The sequence below is a fragment of the Bactrocera oleae genome, chromosome 4 (assembly GCF_042242935.1).
Source record: "Bactrocera oleae isolate idBacOlea1 chromosome 4, idBacOlea1, whole genome shotgun sequence".
NCBI lineage: Eukaryota > Metazoa > Arthropoda > Insecta > Diptera > Tephritidae > Bactrocera > Bactrocera oleae.
Window position 1 is genome coordinate 33712863 of NC_091538.1, and position 19723 is coordinate 33732585.

General features: G+C 32.6%; 1 protein-coding gene across 8 annotated transcripts in view; it reads right to left on the reverse strand.

Annotated features, from left to right (window-relative positions):
- The window catches only part of Obsc (Obscurin), a 358871-nt gene that overhangs the window by 133619 nt on the left and 205529 nt on the right, over nucleotides 1-19723 (reverse strand). For all 8 annotated transcript variants that reach the window (XM_070108137.1, XM_070108138.1, XM_070108141.1 and 5 more), the window contains 2 exons: nucleotides 7627-7762; nucleotides 4360-4544 (listed from right to left, as the gene is read on the reverse strand). In XM_070108137.1, the coding sequence (XP_069964238.1) occupies nucleotides 4360-4544; nucleotides 7627-7762 (321 nt within the window). The remainder of the gene's footprint in view (nucleotides 1-4359; nucleotides 4545-7626; nucleotides 7763-19723) is intronic.

Consider the following 19723-nt stretch of genomic DNA (forward strand, 5'->3'; position numbering starts at 1 on the left):
GTGTTACGGTATCAAAAAAAATGTGTACCAAGTTTCATTACGATATCTTAATTTTCACTCAAGTTACAGCTTCCAAAGACGGACAGACAGTCACCCGGAAGGAGCAAATGTTAAATGAAATCTTTTTGTGTACTAATTTGTAATTCCAGATGAGGGAACATCGAAAAATATAACTTCAAAAAAGAAAAATACACCACACAATATGCGAAATGCTATAAATAGACACAACGAATATTCCTATATGAAAAATCGTTGCGCATACCTATTTAGATTTATGTTTTCAATTTCTATGATATGACAAATTTATATTTATGAAAAGCCTTCTGAATTAAGAATCTGTATTATCGGTAAAAACCCCACAATTCATAATAAAATAAACATTTAATAGGCTAGTTTTCCAACTTATGTATGTGCGTTGAGTGAGTGATTGCTTATTGAGCAAAGTAAAACAATAAAACGATGGCTAGCGGCCGCGTTTCCACTTTATGGTGGCTGAGGTCGTAAGCAGGAAGGGGTTAAGCACAATCCGAATACGAACCTGTACTTTCTAATCCTAAAACTCATGTAAATTTAATTTTATTTAATTTTTTTATTTTATTAATTGGAGTCTAAGCATATTATAATTCAATTTCTTTAATATCATATTTTACTTCCTAATATAATTAAAATATATCAGGAAAATATGTTCATATGTTTAGGTTTATTGAATATTTCCTTATTATGCGTATTTACACAAATGTTATAATCACACATACATTCTTAAATACACGCACGCTGATGCTTGCTTCTTCTTGCCCGGCACATGCAATGACTTTTGTCTATGCTTTTTGCTTTTTGCGAGTTGAATGATCGCAGGCAAGGAGGGATTGGGGCGCACTGCCACATAATTATTTCAGATATATATCTTATTTATCGAATTTAGTTTAAAAACGATTATAGGTATGAATTTATTGGTATTTATATTTTTACGTGTATATTAATTATATTACGAAAATTAATCATTAATGCATTAGTACTTTTCAATACAAATTAAGCAACATATTAATATATTATGAATCGTCACCTGACACTCCTCTGCGCATGGTGGCAAGCCAAGAAAATAACGGGGAGATCGCGCCGACTTTATGTTGTTGAAAAAAACGAAAAGACGACTTTGTCGACAAACATACATATTCACATCCATGCATACGAGCTCGCATACATATTGACACCGAATTTAGCGCATCGTGGGGGTGTTGGCAAAATTTGTTTTAATCGACAATTTTACGACCACGTCGGTCGGCTATGTTGTCTCGTTTGTCTTTTTTGCAGTGGTTTGCTATTGAAAGTTGACTTATGCTCTTTTGAAATAATGCGCTTACCGATTGGGCTGCATTTTCATAGCGTCGTATTTAGATAAAATTGGCTAAATCGACAAACTATGAAATAATAATAATAAGTAAACATATAAAAGTACTATATGGAGTGTGCTTAGAATATATAGAAGTAGTTAAAGATTTCATATGAATGGCAATTTTATATACATTTTTTAATTAAATGCCATATATAGTGCATAATATGAATAAAATTAAAATATTATTTTAACTCGCTAATAGGTCATGTTGCCAATTCTCCTTTCTGAAGGGAACATCAGACAAATTCTTCAATTTCTGATTTTTAGCATCGTTGTGAGGAGGCAGCTTGTGGGCAAAATACAAATGCGAGGGGAATGATAGGATCAGTTGTAAAATTACTGAAATTAAATGAAACTTCTTCAATTTTACTGAATACTTCAAATTCAATTTCATTCATTCATTCATTCATTTTATAAACTTAATTATATATATATATAAATACACATATATTCATACCTATAATCGTTTTTAAACTAAATTCGATAAATAAAATATATATCTGAATTAATTATGTGGCAGTGCGCCCCAATTCCTCCTTGCCTGCGATCGTTCAACTCGCAAAAAGCAAAAAGTGTGGTCAAAAGTCATTGCCTGTGCGGGGCAAGAAGAAGCAGGCATCAGCGTACGTGTATTTAAGAATGTATGTGTGATCATCACATTTGTGTAAATACGCATAATAAGGAAATATTCAATAAACCTAAACATATGAACATATTTTCCTGAAATATTTTAATTATCTCTGAAAGTAAAATACGCTATTTAAGTAATTGAATTGAGATATGCTAATTAATTCAAATTAATAAAATAAAAAAATTAAATATAATTTCAATTTTATGTATTTTAGGATTCGAACGTATATGCTCGTATTCGGATTGAGCTTAACTCCCTCACGCCTACGTCGTAAGCCACTATATAAATAGAAACGCGGCCACTTAGCCACTGTTTTATTGTTATCTTTTGGTCAATGAGCAATTACACACTCAATGCACATACATAAGTGGGAAAACTAGCCTATTAAATGTTTATTTTATTATGAATTCTGGGGTTTTTACCGATAATACAGATTTTTAGTTCAGAAGGCTTTTCATAAATATAAATTTGTCATATCATAGAAATTGAAAACATAAATCTAAATAGGTATGCGCAACGATTTTTCATATAGGAATATTCGTTGTGTCTATTTATAGCATTTCGCATATTGTGTGGTGTATTTTTCTTTTTCGAAGTTATATTTTTCGATGTTCCCTCATCTGGAACTACAAATTAGTACTCAAAAAGATTTTATTTAACATTTGCTCCTTCTCTATTCATTAACATTCTCTGGTAATAGAGAATGTTCATGGTGTGCCGGTTGTTCCCCTTTTCGGAGGGGTATTTGTGCACGAAGGGAGGATTTGACTACAAAAAATTATCATCACAGCTTTACATCAGTATTTATACAATCTTTTGAAATATATAATAATGTGAGGTTTGTGTTATTACTTAAATACAGGGTATAATTACAAAAATAAACCGTAATAACTATACCTATTTCTGTGTGAGTAATTGACTTCCTTTTTTGCATTTGGTAGGTTATTATTTAAATTTTATTAAAAATTAATGCTTGGGATACCGAAAAGAGGGTTTGGATAGGGCTGCGGTACCATTCTTTGTGGTCCCCCGAGTAGATGGATCATTATGACGTTGGTACACATGGATGCCGAATCTGTAGCTAATATAGGTTTGATGAGTTATACAACGTGTGTTTCAAAGTAAACAGTAAAAAAGTAACAAAGTAAACTCTAGTGGCGCCATCTATTTGTCGACTAGTGCGTTAGAATCTGCTATCCTTTATCGACCTTCAGTAAAAATTTCATGACATTTCATCTATTGGAAGTGAAGTTGTTGCATTTTAAGTGTCAGTATGTTTTAGTCATCGGTGCGAAAATGAGCTTCGAACAAAGAGCCAACATTAAATTTTGTTTTAAAATTGGTAAAACTTTTACCGAAACGTTTCAATTGATAAAACAAGTTTAAGGCGATGATTGCCTATCCCGTAGCAGAGTGCACGAGTGGTTTCAACGTTTTCAAAGTGGTCGTGAGGACATAAATGAGAAATGAGCCGAAACCAAAAAAATTGCGCCTGGAGAAGTCAAAAGTGAAGAAAATACTGATTTGGGTTTATGATTTCAAAGGTATTGTCCACAAAGAATTTGTTCCACCCGACCAAAAAGTTAATGCGGTATTCTACCTTGGAGTTTTGAAGCGTTTAGTGCGCCGTATTCGACGTGTTCGGCCCGAATATCGCGAAGATGGAAGTTTGTTGCACGATAATGCGCCGTCTTATCGATCGACGCTTGTGGCGATTATTTGACCAAAAATCACATTTTAACAATCAACCACTCCCCTTATTCACCTGATATGGCACCATGCGAGTTCTACCTTTTCGGAAAAATTCATTTGCCGATGAAAGGAAAGCGTTATGGAGGCCATTCAAAAGGCTTGTGAGTGAAAAAAGCTCTATTAAAGCAAAAGGAGACTATTTTGAAAAAAATTAATTGATTTGCCGATAAAATCAGTTGTTCTGTCTTTTTTTTAGAAGTCCTGTTCACTTTAGAACGCACCTTGAATATATGTATATCGACTAGCATCGCTCCTAATTGTAAAAGATTTATGTAAAAACTATTGTTTTTTTAATATTTATGATCTGGTAACACCTATTTCAGCTACTAAGATATTGTACTTTTTTCTTGGAATACGGCAATACTGAAAACAGCAGCTTAATAATTTTAAAGATATTATGTTTCTTTTCCTTATGCCTTCATCTCTGTTGATCATCCAGCGCGACAAGACGTTTGCTACCATTTACAGCACTTATAACGTATTTGTAAATGAAATTATACAATTAAATAACATTAACTAGCTGGTTGAACTTGGTACTATTTATTTATCCCTTAACTGCCACATATGTATGTATTTGACTTACCTACAGTTGTTGCTTTTGCTTCACATTGAGTTTCTCCGTACTTATTTATAGCTTTACAAGTGTAAATTCCAGAATCAAATTTTTGTACTTCGTGTATAACTAGTTCATAATATCCCAAGTAATCCTTTTCTCTATTTATTTGGATATGGTTATCTTCTTCTGAAATTTCGTCGCCATCTTTAAAACTGAAATTGAAAATTTTGAGTGAAATGAATATTGCTATAATATGAAAATGTGTAAAAAAGTTTAACAATAACGTACAGTTGAGGGAATGTTGCTTTTCTTGAGGCATAACTATAATATATAATTTCTTCACAATGAAATATGATAGAAGGTTTTTATCATTTTCTTACAAAAAAAACACTACTATCTTTATAAACCAGACAATGTCAATAAACAAAATTAAAATTGCGTCATTGACGACTTTCTTTGCTATAGTTTATTCCATATGTGGTATGATAAGTCTGCCAACTTTATTTAGCTTATTATTTAAGCAATAATTAATGTTAGGAAATGCATTAAGCAATGGAAGCGGGAAAGCTAATGTTTGAGTGTATAAATAAAATACAAAAGTAAGAAGAAGAAGAGAAAGCTAAGCTTCATACTCTCGCAATTTGCAAAAATCAAAGCCAAGAAAATACTTTCAGGAGCTGCAAAACTTTACATTAAAAATGTAGCATAAAAATTAACACTCATTATTCGACGAAAACATGAATGAATTACATTCATATTTGGTATCTTAATAATTTACATTAAAAGTCATAGCCTAGACTTTTTATATAAATTAATACATAATTAAGTTTCGATACTATAATTTGCTATATGTCAACCTAATTAACTCACATAAATTATATCTGATATAAACTCAACCCAAGAGCTTAATTCATGGGATCGGATATCATTATATTGTATTAGAGATATGAACTAAAATAAAAATATATACCAATTTCATTCATATATTTAAGAAAACTTTTCCACTTAATTTCATTAAAATATCACATATGTAGTAAGTACTTATTGCTCAACATAAACGTTTTATAGTCAAATTATTAAATTATTATATGTAGTAAATAAGAGCTGCGCTTATTCAAAGATTCTGAAGATATCTTACATATTGACCTATATATACGGTACTAAGCCAAGCGAAAGTTAGAAATTTTTATAGTAGGTATATGGGGCTATGAGTAGTATTGACCAAACTTATCCATTTTATGCATAATAAAATAGCATTACCACAAAAAGATGATATTTGAGTTTAAGATATTAAGATATCTTACAGATTGACCAATATTATAATCAGCCTTATTGTAAACTTCGTGTGAACACCATTTTCATTGAAAAAATTCACAAATTTGGTTTTTCTTCTCGTAAACTTCACATGGGAAAAATATTCCATATTTGAAAATTTTCCCTGATCGTAGATGTAAAATTTTTCATGTGAATCCATGAAATTTGTTCACAAAATTGATAGCCGGGAACAAATGTCAATAAAGTGTGAACATACTTAATTAACTATTTACTCGATTTTAAAAACTTTTTTATATGACCCAATACTTATTAGGAAAATACAGTTGACGTTTTTGGTCAACCGTAAAGCGGAATATACTGATATAGGAAAGGGTTTTCGATAAGAAAACAAGGTGAAAGTGCATGTATTTTGAATGAAGTCACATGATTCTTCCAATAGCAAGGGGCTAGCATCGAAATCGATTTCGGAATGAAAAATGTAATAATCGAATTTTAAGTGGCTACCCAATGTAGGGCCATTCAAAAAGTTTTTTTAAATCCATTATTCCTTCAAATATATCAACACATCCGAAAATTGTTATCTGCATAATTTATGCAGCTAACACTGATAAGATCGAAAAATATATGTGCGATATACAATTAAAAATTAAAACACGATTTTAAGCTAAAACAGTCGCATAATTGGCTTATAAATTTACAAAGTTTTTTTCCCAATGCCACTAAATCAAAACAAAATCATATGTGACAGGTTTCCGAAGTTCACAATAGCATAATCGAAATTCGAAAATTTCCCACGAAATTCGGGATACGAATTTTTCGTTCGCGTGAAAATAAAAATACATGGGGATCTCGCCCCCTTTCTTAATATAACTAAATAATGCAGATAGTATTACGCATCAAATTTGGTTGCAATAAGAAAGCAATCACTGCGATATACAATTCCACTTTAAGGTGATCCAATATCCAACACTAACACCGGCTCCTAGTAGGAGACCCTTCTGTATCATAGCGGACGTGAAATTTTATGCTTCTGACGCATTTTTATGTTGAGTTATCGCACTTTTAGTAGTTTTCAACTTGTGGTGCCGAAATTGTCCTGAGCAAATTTGGTTGATATACCTTTAGTGGTTATTAAGATAGGAGGCCACGCCCACTTTTTGAAGATGTGCAAACCCCAAATGTCCTCTCTTCTGCGATTCGCTGTACCAAACAACAGTTTATTAATTTAATTTGCGGCTTCGTTATGGCGATTTATAGGTTTTAAATTTATTTTTTTTATGAGTTATTGCACTTTTGTAGTTTTCAACATAACCGTTATAGGTATGTGGAATGGGCGTGGTTTTGAACTGATTTCAGCCATTCTCGCACTGCCGGAGAAGGTGCCGAACTGGTTCTAAGCAAATTTGGTTGATGTACCTTAAGTGGTTAAGATAGGAGGCCACGCCCAATTTTTGAAGATGTTCAAACCCCAGATGTCCTCTCTTCTGCAATTCGCTGTACCAAACAACAGTTTATTAATTTAATTTGCGGTTTCATTATGGCATTTTATAGGTTTTAAATTAGTCGGCATTTTGAGGGGTGGCAGTGAACCGATTGCTCAGGGTGTCAAGGAACATGTGTTTCAAGTTTCATCAAGATATTTTAGTTTTAATTTACTCGTAACTCTTCAACAAACAGTGTCTGTAAACATAAATTGCCGTATGGAATGCGAGTTTGAAAATAAATTTCACTATTTTTACCAAAAGTATGCTAAAAAATATTATACTCTGTAGCAACATGTTGCAAGAGTATAAAAAACTTTTAACACATATGCAATAGAATTAAAGATTTATATATGAAATAAAGCTCTATTTTTTAAGGTTGGGAAAACTAAACATTACCTTAGGTTGATATAGCGTCAATTAATGAACATAAAAAATAAAAGTTTTAGCGGTAAGTAATATAAAATAATTAATTATATAATTAATTAAAAACATGCATGCAATATCTTTGAAAGCTTATATTCTTATTTTTTCTTACAATTTCACTTTAGGTTTTGGATTTCCCATCACTTTAATCATAAATCGGAAAAGAGTTTGTTCTAACATTTCAACATCCTTCAACTGCACAAGAAAAACTGGCGCAACGTTTGTTTTTGTTTCGTCATGTCCAGCAGCTGGAAATAGAGGTTAACAAAATTGTTATTGCATATGTACATACATTTTACATTGTAATATATTATACATATATGCTTTCCGCACTAAATTGTGTATCAATATTTAAAAACATTTCAAAATTAATGCAAATTAATAGTTTTGTTCACAATACGGTTGTTTGTAACACGTAAAACTAATAGAGATATATATGGAATTATAATATATAAATGATCAGGATGACGAAAAGAGTTCAAAAACGGTCCGTCGGTCTGCAAAAGCTGAAACTTGAGTAAAAAATAAGATATCGGTACGAAACTTTGAACGTGTTTGTAGATAGCCGTAATCGGACCACTGCCACGCAGATAAAACTCCATTAATCATAACAAGCAAAGGTGTAATTTGGCACAACGAATCCCATTAATGAATGGCACCTCTATACTAAAACTCATTGAGAAGTGGGCGTGGCCCAGCCTGAAATCGGATAATAAAAACGGTTACAAACTAATTAAAGTGCTATAAATCAATATCTAAATACGTCAGAGATAATAAATTTTCGACTCAGGATGATACAAGAGAGGATAATAGAAGCCGATGTAAAAATTTGTCAATGGACGTGGAACCGCCCAACCTAAGTAAAATCACATATCTTTGGACATATTCAATCAATTTTGTACATAACAATCTTATGACATTTCTATGTCACAGCGTGAAAATGGGCTAAATCAGAAGGCAACCACGCTTACTTTCCATATATTACAACTTTAAATTTTATCTGATCCTTTTACTTTCCAGTATACAAATCGAGCACCAATGAATATATTGGGATTCAACTTGTCACAAATAGTGCTTTTAATGATGCCATCTCAAGGCTAACGACTATAAAATTCGGTCCATAACTGTTCAAGCCCACAGATATCAAAGATGTAGACCCCAGTGCCTACAACAAACATTTTACCGAATAATATCATGATTTTTAAACATGTGGTTGATACCCTAATGAAACTCAGATAGCATCTTTTGCTGTTAATAATATGTAGTAACGCCAAAAATAGATAGAATCGGGTCAATACTATCCTAATATTCCATATACCTTATATAACTTTTTCAAACTTCCGGTTGACTTTATACCATATATATTAGTCAATATGTAAGATATATTAGCAAAATTAACTGGATATATTATAAGTTAATGCCGAAAATATGAGAAATTGGTTCACGAATTACTTAAACTCCGATATACTACATATAATGATTTTCGTTATTCTAACAAACCGTATGCCTAATACGGTATGTCGGTCAGTGTTTGATTTATATATTTATAAAAGTGCAGGAAAATATGTTCTCGATTGCATGTGAGTAATCTCAAAATTTTGTGCTATTAGCACAGACCTTTTTTGACACTTTGCACCTGAACTCAATATATTATATTAAATTTAGCCTTTTCGATTGAGTTTATGTCAGATATGTCTTATTTGAAAATGATTTTAATATAATTTTCGCGGACGGGAAGTAAAATATAGTTACAAAACTAATTTTGTCTATAACCTACAACATATGTAAGTTTATAAGATACAAATTTATTGGTAATCCATTCACGATTTCGTCGAACAATAAATTATTTCGCAACATTTTTAAAATAAAATTTTGCCAACACCTGAAGGAATTTTCCCGCCTTTGATTCTGGCAAGATGCAAAAGTATGAAATATTCGGATACACCCGAACTTAGCCTTTCCTTACTTGTTTCGGATTAAAATGCAACATTCCGCGAAAATAACAAACGAACCTGAAACGAGTAAGGAAGGGCTATGTTCAAAAAGACGAAATCTATTTCACCAACTTTCTTTACTTGTTTTCCTAACTTTACCAACAACTGGGGCCAACAAATGGGCTTCTACATCACATTTTGCTAAACGGAATACATCCACGAAATAATAATAATATTGAACCGGACCCGAAAAGGCCAAAATCATAATATTGAGTATTTTGAAATTAGGGGAACGGTATTTGCATACACAGAGAAAAGTGGAAGGGACAGTCCGAAGTTTATGTATCAAAGTTGCTAAATGCCAGCTGTTAAGATTTGCTTTAATAGATCCATAAATTTTAAGTTACAAAATTGCATATTCTATACATGGGATATAGGGAAAATAAAAAGCTTGTTTACGTTGGATAAACTGAAACTTTAGGGGGCGTTCGCAAAAAAAATAATCAACTTATGAAATAACGGACACCCTAATGTGCATACATAGGATCAGTTGTTACAAAATTGAAAGTGGCAGTTTGCTTCATCTTAACCTAAGATATTTTTGTCTGGATATCATAACATGAGTATGGTAGCCTAACAAGAAGTAAACAAACAATTAATGTCAAGTAACATGTTAAATCAAAGAACATCAATGAATAGAGAAGGAGCAAATGTTAAATGAAATTTTTTTTGTACTAATTTGTAATTCCAGATGAGGGAACATCGAAAAATATAACTTCAAAAAAAAAAATACGAAACACAATAGGCGTAATGCTATAAATAAACACAACGAATATTCCTAAATGAAAAATCGTTGCGCATACCTATTTAGATTTATATTTTCAATTTCTATGATATGACAAATTTATAATTATGAAAACCATCCGAGTTCAACCCATTTTGTCATCTGAACAGTATCGAATAGTTTTAGGTGTACAAAAAAAAAATGTCACACGAGAGGCTCATAAAAGCCTCCGTTTTACTTATATTTTAAGTTAAAATGTATACAAATATACATCTATATGCTGCCTTACAAGACTTTTTTGTTGGTACAATAATGTCGAATTTTAAATCTTTTATAGCTGGAGAATCTGCACATTTCGAGGTACAATTTGTTGAAAAACCTGGATTAGTGGTTTGGTTGAAAGATAATAAGCCATTGGAAGATAAACTTGCTGACCGAGTCGTGCAAACAGAAGCAGCGATGAATTCATACCGACTGGACATTAAAAATTGCAGGTAATTTTCAACTAATTCGAAATAATAAAATTCGGTTGATAATGTTTAGTAGCAAAGAATCTGATTACGGATTATCTATACTAATATTATAAATGCGAAAGTCCGTTTGTTTGTTAAGCTTTCACGCAAAAACTACTTAACAGATCATCATGAAATTTTGTACATATACTCTTAGAGGTGTCAGAATGAACATAGGATAGTTTTTATTACAAAATTTATAAATTTTTTACGGATTATTAAAAAAATTATTTTGGAAGATTATATATGATTGGAAAACAAATTTGAAAATTTTGAAATTGAAAAAAAAAGTTTGGCAGAAATGATTGTTTGTCGAAAAAATTAAAAATGAAAGAAAACATAAATGTATAAAAAACGTAAATCAGAGAAATAACACAAATATTATTAGTTACTCTTATTAAATATAAAAATGCCTCGAAAGCGGAAATCGGCGCTGTCAAGAAATTCTACGCCGGTGCGTAAGGCTAAAGTTACACGAAATAAAGAATGTGAAGTGTGAAGCAGAGCTGAGAAGGCAACAGCAAGCAGATCGAAAACGTGTTTTGAGAGCAGCTGAAACTTCTCATCAGGCACGAGTACGTTCGAAAAGACAAGCTAAGCAGCAGGAAGCTAGAAGAGCAACGGAAACGCAAGAACAATTGAAGGCAAGAAGAATTAATGATGCAGAAGTAAGAACCACGCGTTTCATAACTAAGAATTGGAATATATATAAAATATAATATATTCTTTATATGGATCCATATCTACTATAATGATATCAGTTATTTATTTGATGGATTCGATGCGAGCGAAGCCGCGGGTAAAAGCTAGTATATACATATATCTATATGTTCAAAGTATAACTGGGATTTAAATTTTTTTTAACTGCTTTTACATTTGTCTACATTAATGTTGTCGTCTTTAAAATAGTCCCCAATCGATATAATGCACTTATCCCAATCGTCAAAACACTTCTCAAACTAGATTTTTGGGATAGCGTTTAGCTCTTTCAGCGATGCGCTTTTAATGTCATCTATCTTGTAAAATGATGACCCTTTAAGATTCTCTCTTTTTTTGGGAAATAGGAAAAACTCATACGGAGCCATGTCTGGCGAAAATGGAGGCTGGGGCATCGTTGCAGTATGGTTTTTGGCCAGAAAGTGTGAGCTTTTAACAAACAAAAATCGCCAAGCTCATAAAAATTCGTCTTACTTAGCGGCTGCTACAGACAAAGTAAGCAAGGAATACAGCAAAATTTTATCATACTACAGGGGCATGTATATCAACATAATAAATCTCTCCAAACCTGCGATTTTTATATTCTGAGCAGGGTATATTAAGTTTTCCACGAAGTTTGTAACACCCAGAAGGAAACGTCGGAAACCCTAAAAAATATATATGAACATATAAATGATCAGCATGAAGAGCTGATTTAGCCATGTCCGTCTGTCTGTATACAATATATACGAACTAGTCCCTCAGTTTTCAAGCTATCGATCTGAAATTTTGCACATGTTCTTTCCTTCCTAAGAAGCTGATCATTTGTCGGAACGGCCGATATCAAAACGATAAGGCAACAATGTAATCATCGAAGAATCTGTTCAGATCAGATGACTATAGCATTAGCTGTCATACATACATACATCAAGTGCTTGTATTGAAAACTCTTTCATTTGACGAGGTATCTTCACGAAATTTGGCATGAACTATTATTTAAAACTATAATGCCATCTCTGAAGAAATTGTATAGATCGGGTGTATAACTGCCCTATTAACTGAACGATCGGTATAAAATACTTGCATGGAAAACTATTTTATTTAATGAGGTATCTTCACGAAATTCGGAACGAGTTATTTTTAAAGGCATCAATAATATAATATTCGGTTTACAAATGAAAACGATAATAATTTTTAATGTAAACTAAAAGCGGTGTTGGGTAATGTAACTCTAAACTAGTGACCGGCAGTACATTGCCCACTGGCCACTCTTATGTATAATTTTACTAGTAAAAATATTAATGAAACAAAAAAAGCACAGTGTTTTTAATTAAGAACAGCCAACAACTGACATATCAAACAAATAGCATATCTATATAAATTTTTCACAAAGAAAAATATCTTTCACATTTAGTATCAAATCGTTTATTTTGCTTACATACATACACACATACTCGTGTATGCGTATGCTTTCGTGCTCTGTCTTGCATGGATAATATAATCCGAAACTCATAGGCTTTTCATGTCTCGCACGAAAACGTTTGACATGGCAGTCAATGTGTTAAAGAGGTTTAATAAAGGTTTATATAAGAAATATCAGGTATTTGTTGCATGGTATAATTTTTTTTTGCTTAACAGTGCCAAATGTCAACGTATACTATATGTACATACATATTTTAGTAAGAATTCTCCGCAAGTGTTATTTAAACTTTAACTTCCGAATAAATTAATAAAAAAATTCTTTTATCCCCCAGAAGCTGAGTCGGATGAACGATCTGAATTAAGTACTTGTGTGAAATTCACAGTATGCCTTCACGATACTTGTCATGGATTATTTTCCAAGCCAACGCAAAAATCTTCGAACAAATTGTTCAGATATTCTATATGCTAGCCATACAAAATGACCGATAAAAATCAAGTTCTTTTATAGAAACTTCTTTATTTGTGAAGGGTATTATAGGCACCTTTCATTTTTAAAACATACATATGCCCGTGCGGAACAAAGCATTTATGCATTACATACAACCGTGCTTTTCCAATATATGCAATCAGTTTATTTGACGTTTGTGAATGCCCTTGTGAATTGTCTCAATAACAATATAAATAAATAGTAATGATATGATAAATAAATAAATATGACGAGAAAAATTTAATAAATAACATATGTACCCGTATAATTGAAATTCGGAGAGAATTCTTTCATGATTCTATCTTTATAAAATTGAGTGAGCGTGTTTTTCTAATAACGGTGCATCTTTGTGCTTTAAATGAATAAAATCGGTGTAAACTTGTCCTAACCTCATTCAACTATATAACTGTTATAATGACTTAGTGAAGTAAAATAAGTAAAGTAGGTCAAATCAGGTCAATACTACCCCTGTCTCCCATATACCTAATATCTATAAAATTTTTAAACTTCCGATAGGCTTTAGACCGCATAATCGATATATATAAGACATCTTAGCAAAATTAATTGAACGTATAATTCTGAATATACCATAATTTAATGCCGAAAATACGTGAAATTGTATTATACTTGTAGTACATATTATAATAATTTTCGTTATTCTAACAAGCCTTATGCCGAATATTTCGGTCAGTGTGTGAGTTATTTATTTATAAAATTGCTTGAATATGTTCTCATGTATCCCTGAGCAATGTCAATTAATGTCATCAGCCCGCGCCTTTCTCGGCCCTCAATATAGCCCACGTAATTTAATGTAATTTCGACTTTCCACCTGCCTTTAAACTGTTCAGGTTGGGGAAAATGTGCAATATTTTAATGAAATTGAATGGACAAGTTTTCTTAAAAACTTTGTAGTTTACCACTGAATATGAAAGGAATTGGTCCCGACCTTGTTCTAAATACAGGGTGACTCACGAATGGTGGATGAAACAAACCATAATTACTTTTTTTTAATCAATGCGTAACTTTTATTTTTTTGTATTGTACAGCAAATTAATTATCTTTCAAAATTATGGACCGTAAATGACCTCCATGCTCAGCCATGCATTAGGAGAAATACATCCTAATGACCAAAATATTCATTACGGCCTAAAGGGGTGAAGTCGGGATTCAATTCAGTCAAATTACTGTGTTTTGTTTTGTACACCTCTTGCTTGACATAACCTCATAAAACTAAGTCTGGTGCAGTCATGTCAGGTGACCTTGGGGACCAGCAGAGAGTGGAGTTTTTTATATTAATTTGATGAACCTGCGTACCACACGTTCTGGGTGAAGTTCCGTCTCGTGGATTATTTCTGGATTTGATTCACTCCATATACGGCAATTTTGCTTGTTTACATTTTCGTTTGAATAAAAATGGGCCTCATCAGGCATTAATAGCCAATTTATCAAGTTATTGTCTTCTTCGGCCATTTCAATAATTTTTCAACAAAAGACCAGGCGAATAGACAAATCTAGAGGGTTTAACCGGCTTGATATTTTAAATTTGTATGGAAATAGGTTTGATTCATCATGAAACTTGAATCATTTGTGAAGCATTACTGCTATTCTCGCTGATCTAAACGAACAAGGATTAAATGTTCTAAATATAGCAAACAAACTCAAAAGGAAAACACAAGGGCCATTAAACATGTTTCTGGCTACCTTTGATACTAATAAAGATGTCAAGAAAACTTATGAAATTAAATATATTCTTCACTCAGTAGTTCTCATTGAGCTTGTTAGGAACTAAACTTATTCCTCGATGCAAAAATTGTGCAATCAAAAACCGTGGTAATCACAAAACTAACGAGTGTCAACCGATTTCCGAAAAACCCAAATACTGTAATTGTGGCGCAACACACCTAGGTGAAACTTTTCGTCCAAATGAGAGTAGTGAAAATACGTTCCTCAGTAATGTTCAACCAGATCATGCAACAATCCGAGCAATCTCCATTTGTGAGCTCAAAAATTAAATTAAAAGGCTTAAAGCTAAGAAAGCGTCCGGATTCGATCTAAGTACAGCTTAAGTATTGAACCAGTTACCATACAAGTTTGTTAAAGTTCACTTATTTCTTCGATTCGTCAATCCGTCTGACACATTTTCCACGTCTCTGGAAAATTGCAGAAGTTGTCATGGTTCCTAAACCTGGAAAGGATCCACTCTCGTCATATAGACCAATTTCACTACTTCCACAAATCTCAAAACTTGTTGAAAAATTAATCCTCCAAAGATTAAAATGTATCATTGATTAAAAGCAGTTAATAAACGTTTGCAAAATAAGGTGTAAAGGAGTATTGTTAAGGTCCCTGGTACATCAGGAATGCTGATATTTATCGCGACTTAAATGTAAATACAGTCGCCGAAGAAATAAGATTTCAGTCAGAGGCCCACTACAAAATACTTAATGAACATGTGAATGAGGAAGGGTGAAATCTCCTCTTAGACAGATGTCTCTCTAGTTGCTTATGTCAAAAAAAACCACATAATTTAGTTGGTAGTTAGAATACCAAAAAATTCAAGAAATTACGAATTATCTTATTATCTTCGTAAGCTATTAAAATAAAACTGATCTTTAGTTTGTAAAACTAGTTGTAGTTATAAAAAATATTTAGAGTGGGGAAGGTGCCACCAAGTTATTAGCGATGCAGACGATCTTCAAGACAGCTGTATGTAGAAAGGCATCATATCAGACAACGTAAATGAATAGAGAAGGAGCAAATGTTAGCTGTACTAAAATGTTAATTAAGATGAGGGAACATCGAAAACGCGTAAGTTCGAAAATAAAATTTCACCATCCTCTCAATTAACGCAACGAACTACACCACTCTATAAGCAAAATCAGAGAATGTTAATGAATAGAAAAGGAGCAAATGTTAGCTGTTCTAAAATGTTAATTACGATGAAGGAACATCGAAAACGCGCAAGTTCGAAAATAAAATTTCACCACAACTATCAGGGTACGAAACGAACTACACTACTCTATAAGCAAAATGTATACACATACATATGCACAGATGTTCTTTGATATGCGCATAAACAAAAATTTAAAAAATAAAAATGAAAGTAATTGACTTCCGACAAGAAAATATAAATAATGAGGGAAATAATATGAAAATAGAATTAAAATATCATTTAATAAAAAAGGATTATAAAAATAAAAAAAGAGTATAAAAAAATATCTGATAGGATTTGAACTTAGGCAAAATATTTCACGTTGCAATAAACAAGTCTGCTATACAAGCAGCACCACAGACAATATTCTATCCGCTTTGTCTAATTTGTGAACTGAAACAGCTATTGTTGTTTACTTGCTTCAATGTTCATACGTTTATATGTGAATATTTTTGAAATTGCCTTCCTTCATTCGCATGTCCAAATATATTTGCATATATGTACCCATATGTACATATGTATGTACCTCAATATGTCTTTCGCAAAAAATCAAACATTCGCGCAAGTGACAAAAAAACGTGGACGCCATCATCGGCCTCATATTCAAGCGAACTTGCGGCATATTTTCTAAGTATTTCATATTACAACGATAACAAATTCATTCATAAGGAACGTGCGTCTGCTTCAAAGCAAAGTGCGTTCGTTCATAACTCTGCGCGGCGCTATTTTTTCTGTGCGCCTGGTAAACTACATTTGGTTTTCATATAGAATTCCTACGCAAATGCGCGAGAATAAAAATGAATGAAATTGAATTTGAAGTAAAATTGAAAAATTTTTTCATTTCATTTTTGTCTGATTGAAGAATTTGGCAACATGACCTATTAGCGATTTGAAATATTGTTTTAATTTTTTTCATATTATGCACTATTTATGGCATTAAATTACAAAATTTATATTAAATTGCCATTCATATGAAATCATTAACTACTTCTATATATTCTAAGCACAGTCCATATAGTACTTTTATATGTTTACTTATTATCATTATTTCATAGTTTGTCGATTTAGCCCATTTTATTCAAATACGACGCTATGAAAATGCAGCCCAATCGGTAATCGCAATATTTCAAAAGAGCATAAGTCAACTTTCAAAAGTAAACCACTGCAAAAAGGACAAACGAGACAACATAGCCGACCGACATTGTCCCAAAATTGTCGAATCAAACAAATTTTGTCAACTCCGCGACACAATTTGGTGTCTATATGTATGCGAGCTCATATATGTATGTATGTATGTATATACATATGTATGTTTGTGGACAAAGTCGTCGTTTGGTTTTTTTCAACAACACAATGTCTGCGCGATCTCGCCGTTATTTCGTTGGCTTGCCACCATACACAGAGGCGTTCTAACTGAGGACTCTTAGTATATTATTGTGTTGCTTAATTAGTATTGAAAAATACATAATATATAGGATTCGAACGTATAGGTTCGTATTGGGATTGTGCTTAACCCCTTCCTGCTTACGACCTCAGCCACCATAAAGTGGAAATGTGGCCGCTTAGCCACCGTTTTATTGTTATCCTTTGTTTAGTAAGCAATTGCTCACATAACGCACATACATAAGTTGGAAAAATAGCCTATTAAATGTTTATTTTATTATGAATTGTGGGGTTTTTACCGATAATACAGATTCTTAATTCAGAAGGCTTTTCATAAATATAAATTTGTCATATCATAGAAATTGAAAACATAAATCTAAATAGGTATGCGCAACGATTTTTCATATAGGAATATTCGTTGTGTCTATTTATGCATTTCGCATATTGTGTGGTGTATTTTTCTTTTTCGAAGTTATATTTTTCGATGTTCCCTCACCTGGAACTACAAATTAGTACTCAAAAAGATTTCATTTAACATTTGCTCCTTCTCTATTCATTAACATTCTCTGGTAATAGAGAATGTTCATGGTGTGCCGGTTGTTCCACTTTTCGGGGGGGTATTTGTGCACGAAGGGAGGATTTTACTACAAAAAATTATCTTCACAGTTTTACATCAGTATTTATACAATCTTTTGAAATATATAATAATGTGAGGTTTGTGTTATTACTTAAATACAGGGTATCATTACAAAAACAAACCGTAATAACTAGATTTCTGTGTGAGTAATCTACTTCCTTTTTTGCATTTGGTAGGTTATTATTTAAATTTTATTAAAAATTAATGTTTGAGATACCGAAAAGAGGGTTTGGATAGTGCTGCGGTACCATGCTTTGTGGTCCCCCGAGTAGATGGATCATTATGACGTTGGTAAACATGTTTGCCGAATCTGTAGCTAATATAGGTTTGATGAGTTATACAAGGTGCGTTCCAAAGTAAACAGTAAAAAAGTAACAAAGTAAACTCTAGTGGCGCCATCTATATGTCGACTAGTGCGTTAGAATCTGCTATCCTTTATCGACCGTCAGTAAAAATTTAATGACATTTCATCTATTGGAAGTGAAGTTATTGTGTTTTAAGTGTCAGTATGTGTTTGTCATCGGTGCGAAAATGAGCTTCGAACAAAGAGCCAACATTAAATTTTGTTTTAAAATTAGTAAAACTTTTACCGAAACGTTTCAATTGATGAAACAAGTTTAAGGCGATGATTACCTATCCCGTAGCAGAGTGCACGAATGGTTTTGACGTTTTCAAAATGGTCGTGAGGACATAAATGAGAAATGAGCCGAAACCAAAAAAATTGCGCCTGGGGAAGTCAAAAGTGAAGACAATACTGATTTGTTTTAATGATTCCAAAGGTATTGTCCACAAAGAATTTGTTCCACCCGACCAAAAAGTTAATGCGGTATTCTACCTTGGAGTTTTGAAGCGTTTGGTGCGCCGTATTCGACGTGTTCGGCCCGAATATCGCGAAGATGGAAGTTTGTTGCACGATAATGCGCCGTCTTATCGATCGACGCTTGTGGCGATTATTTGACCAAAAATCACATTTTAACAATCAACCACTCCCCTTATTCACCTGATATGGCACCATGCAAGTTCTACCTTTTCGGAAAAATTCATTTGCCGATGAAAGGAAAGCGTTATGGAGGCCATTCAAAAGGCTTGTGAGTGAAAAAAGCTCTATTAAAGCAGAAGGAGACTATATTGAATAAAATTAATTGATTTTGCCAATAAAACCATTTGTTCAGTCTTTTTTTTTAAAGTCCTGTTTACTTTGGAACGCACCTTGTATGTATGTATATCTTTATATGTATTTATTTGCTTTGGTAATTAAAACTTTTGATAACATCTAAGACCGAGCGGTCGCACATATGCACATACAGATACATACATACATATATATAACAAGTAAGGAAGTGCAAAGTTTGTGGATCTTGCCGCCTTGTTCTATGTTGACCAATATTTTCGGTCAAAAGTCAACTTTAGACACTGGAGTCC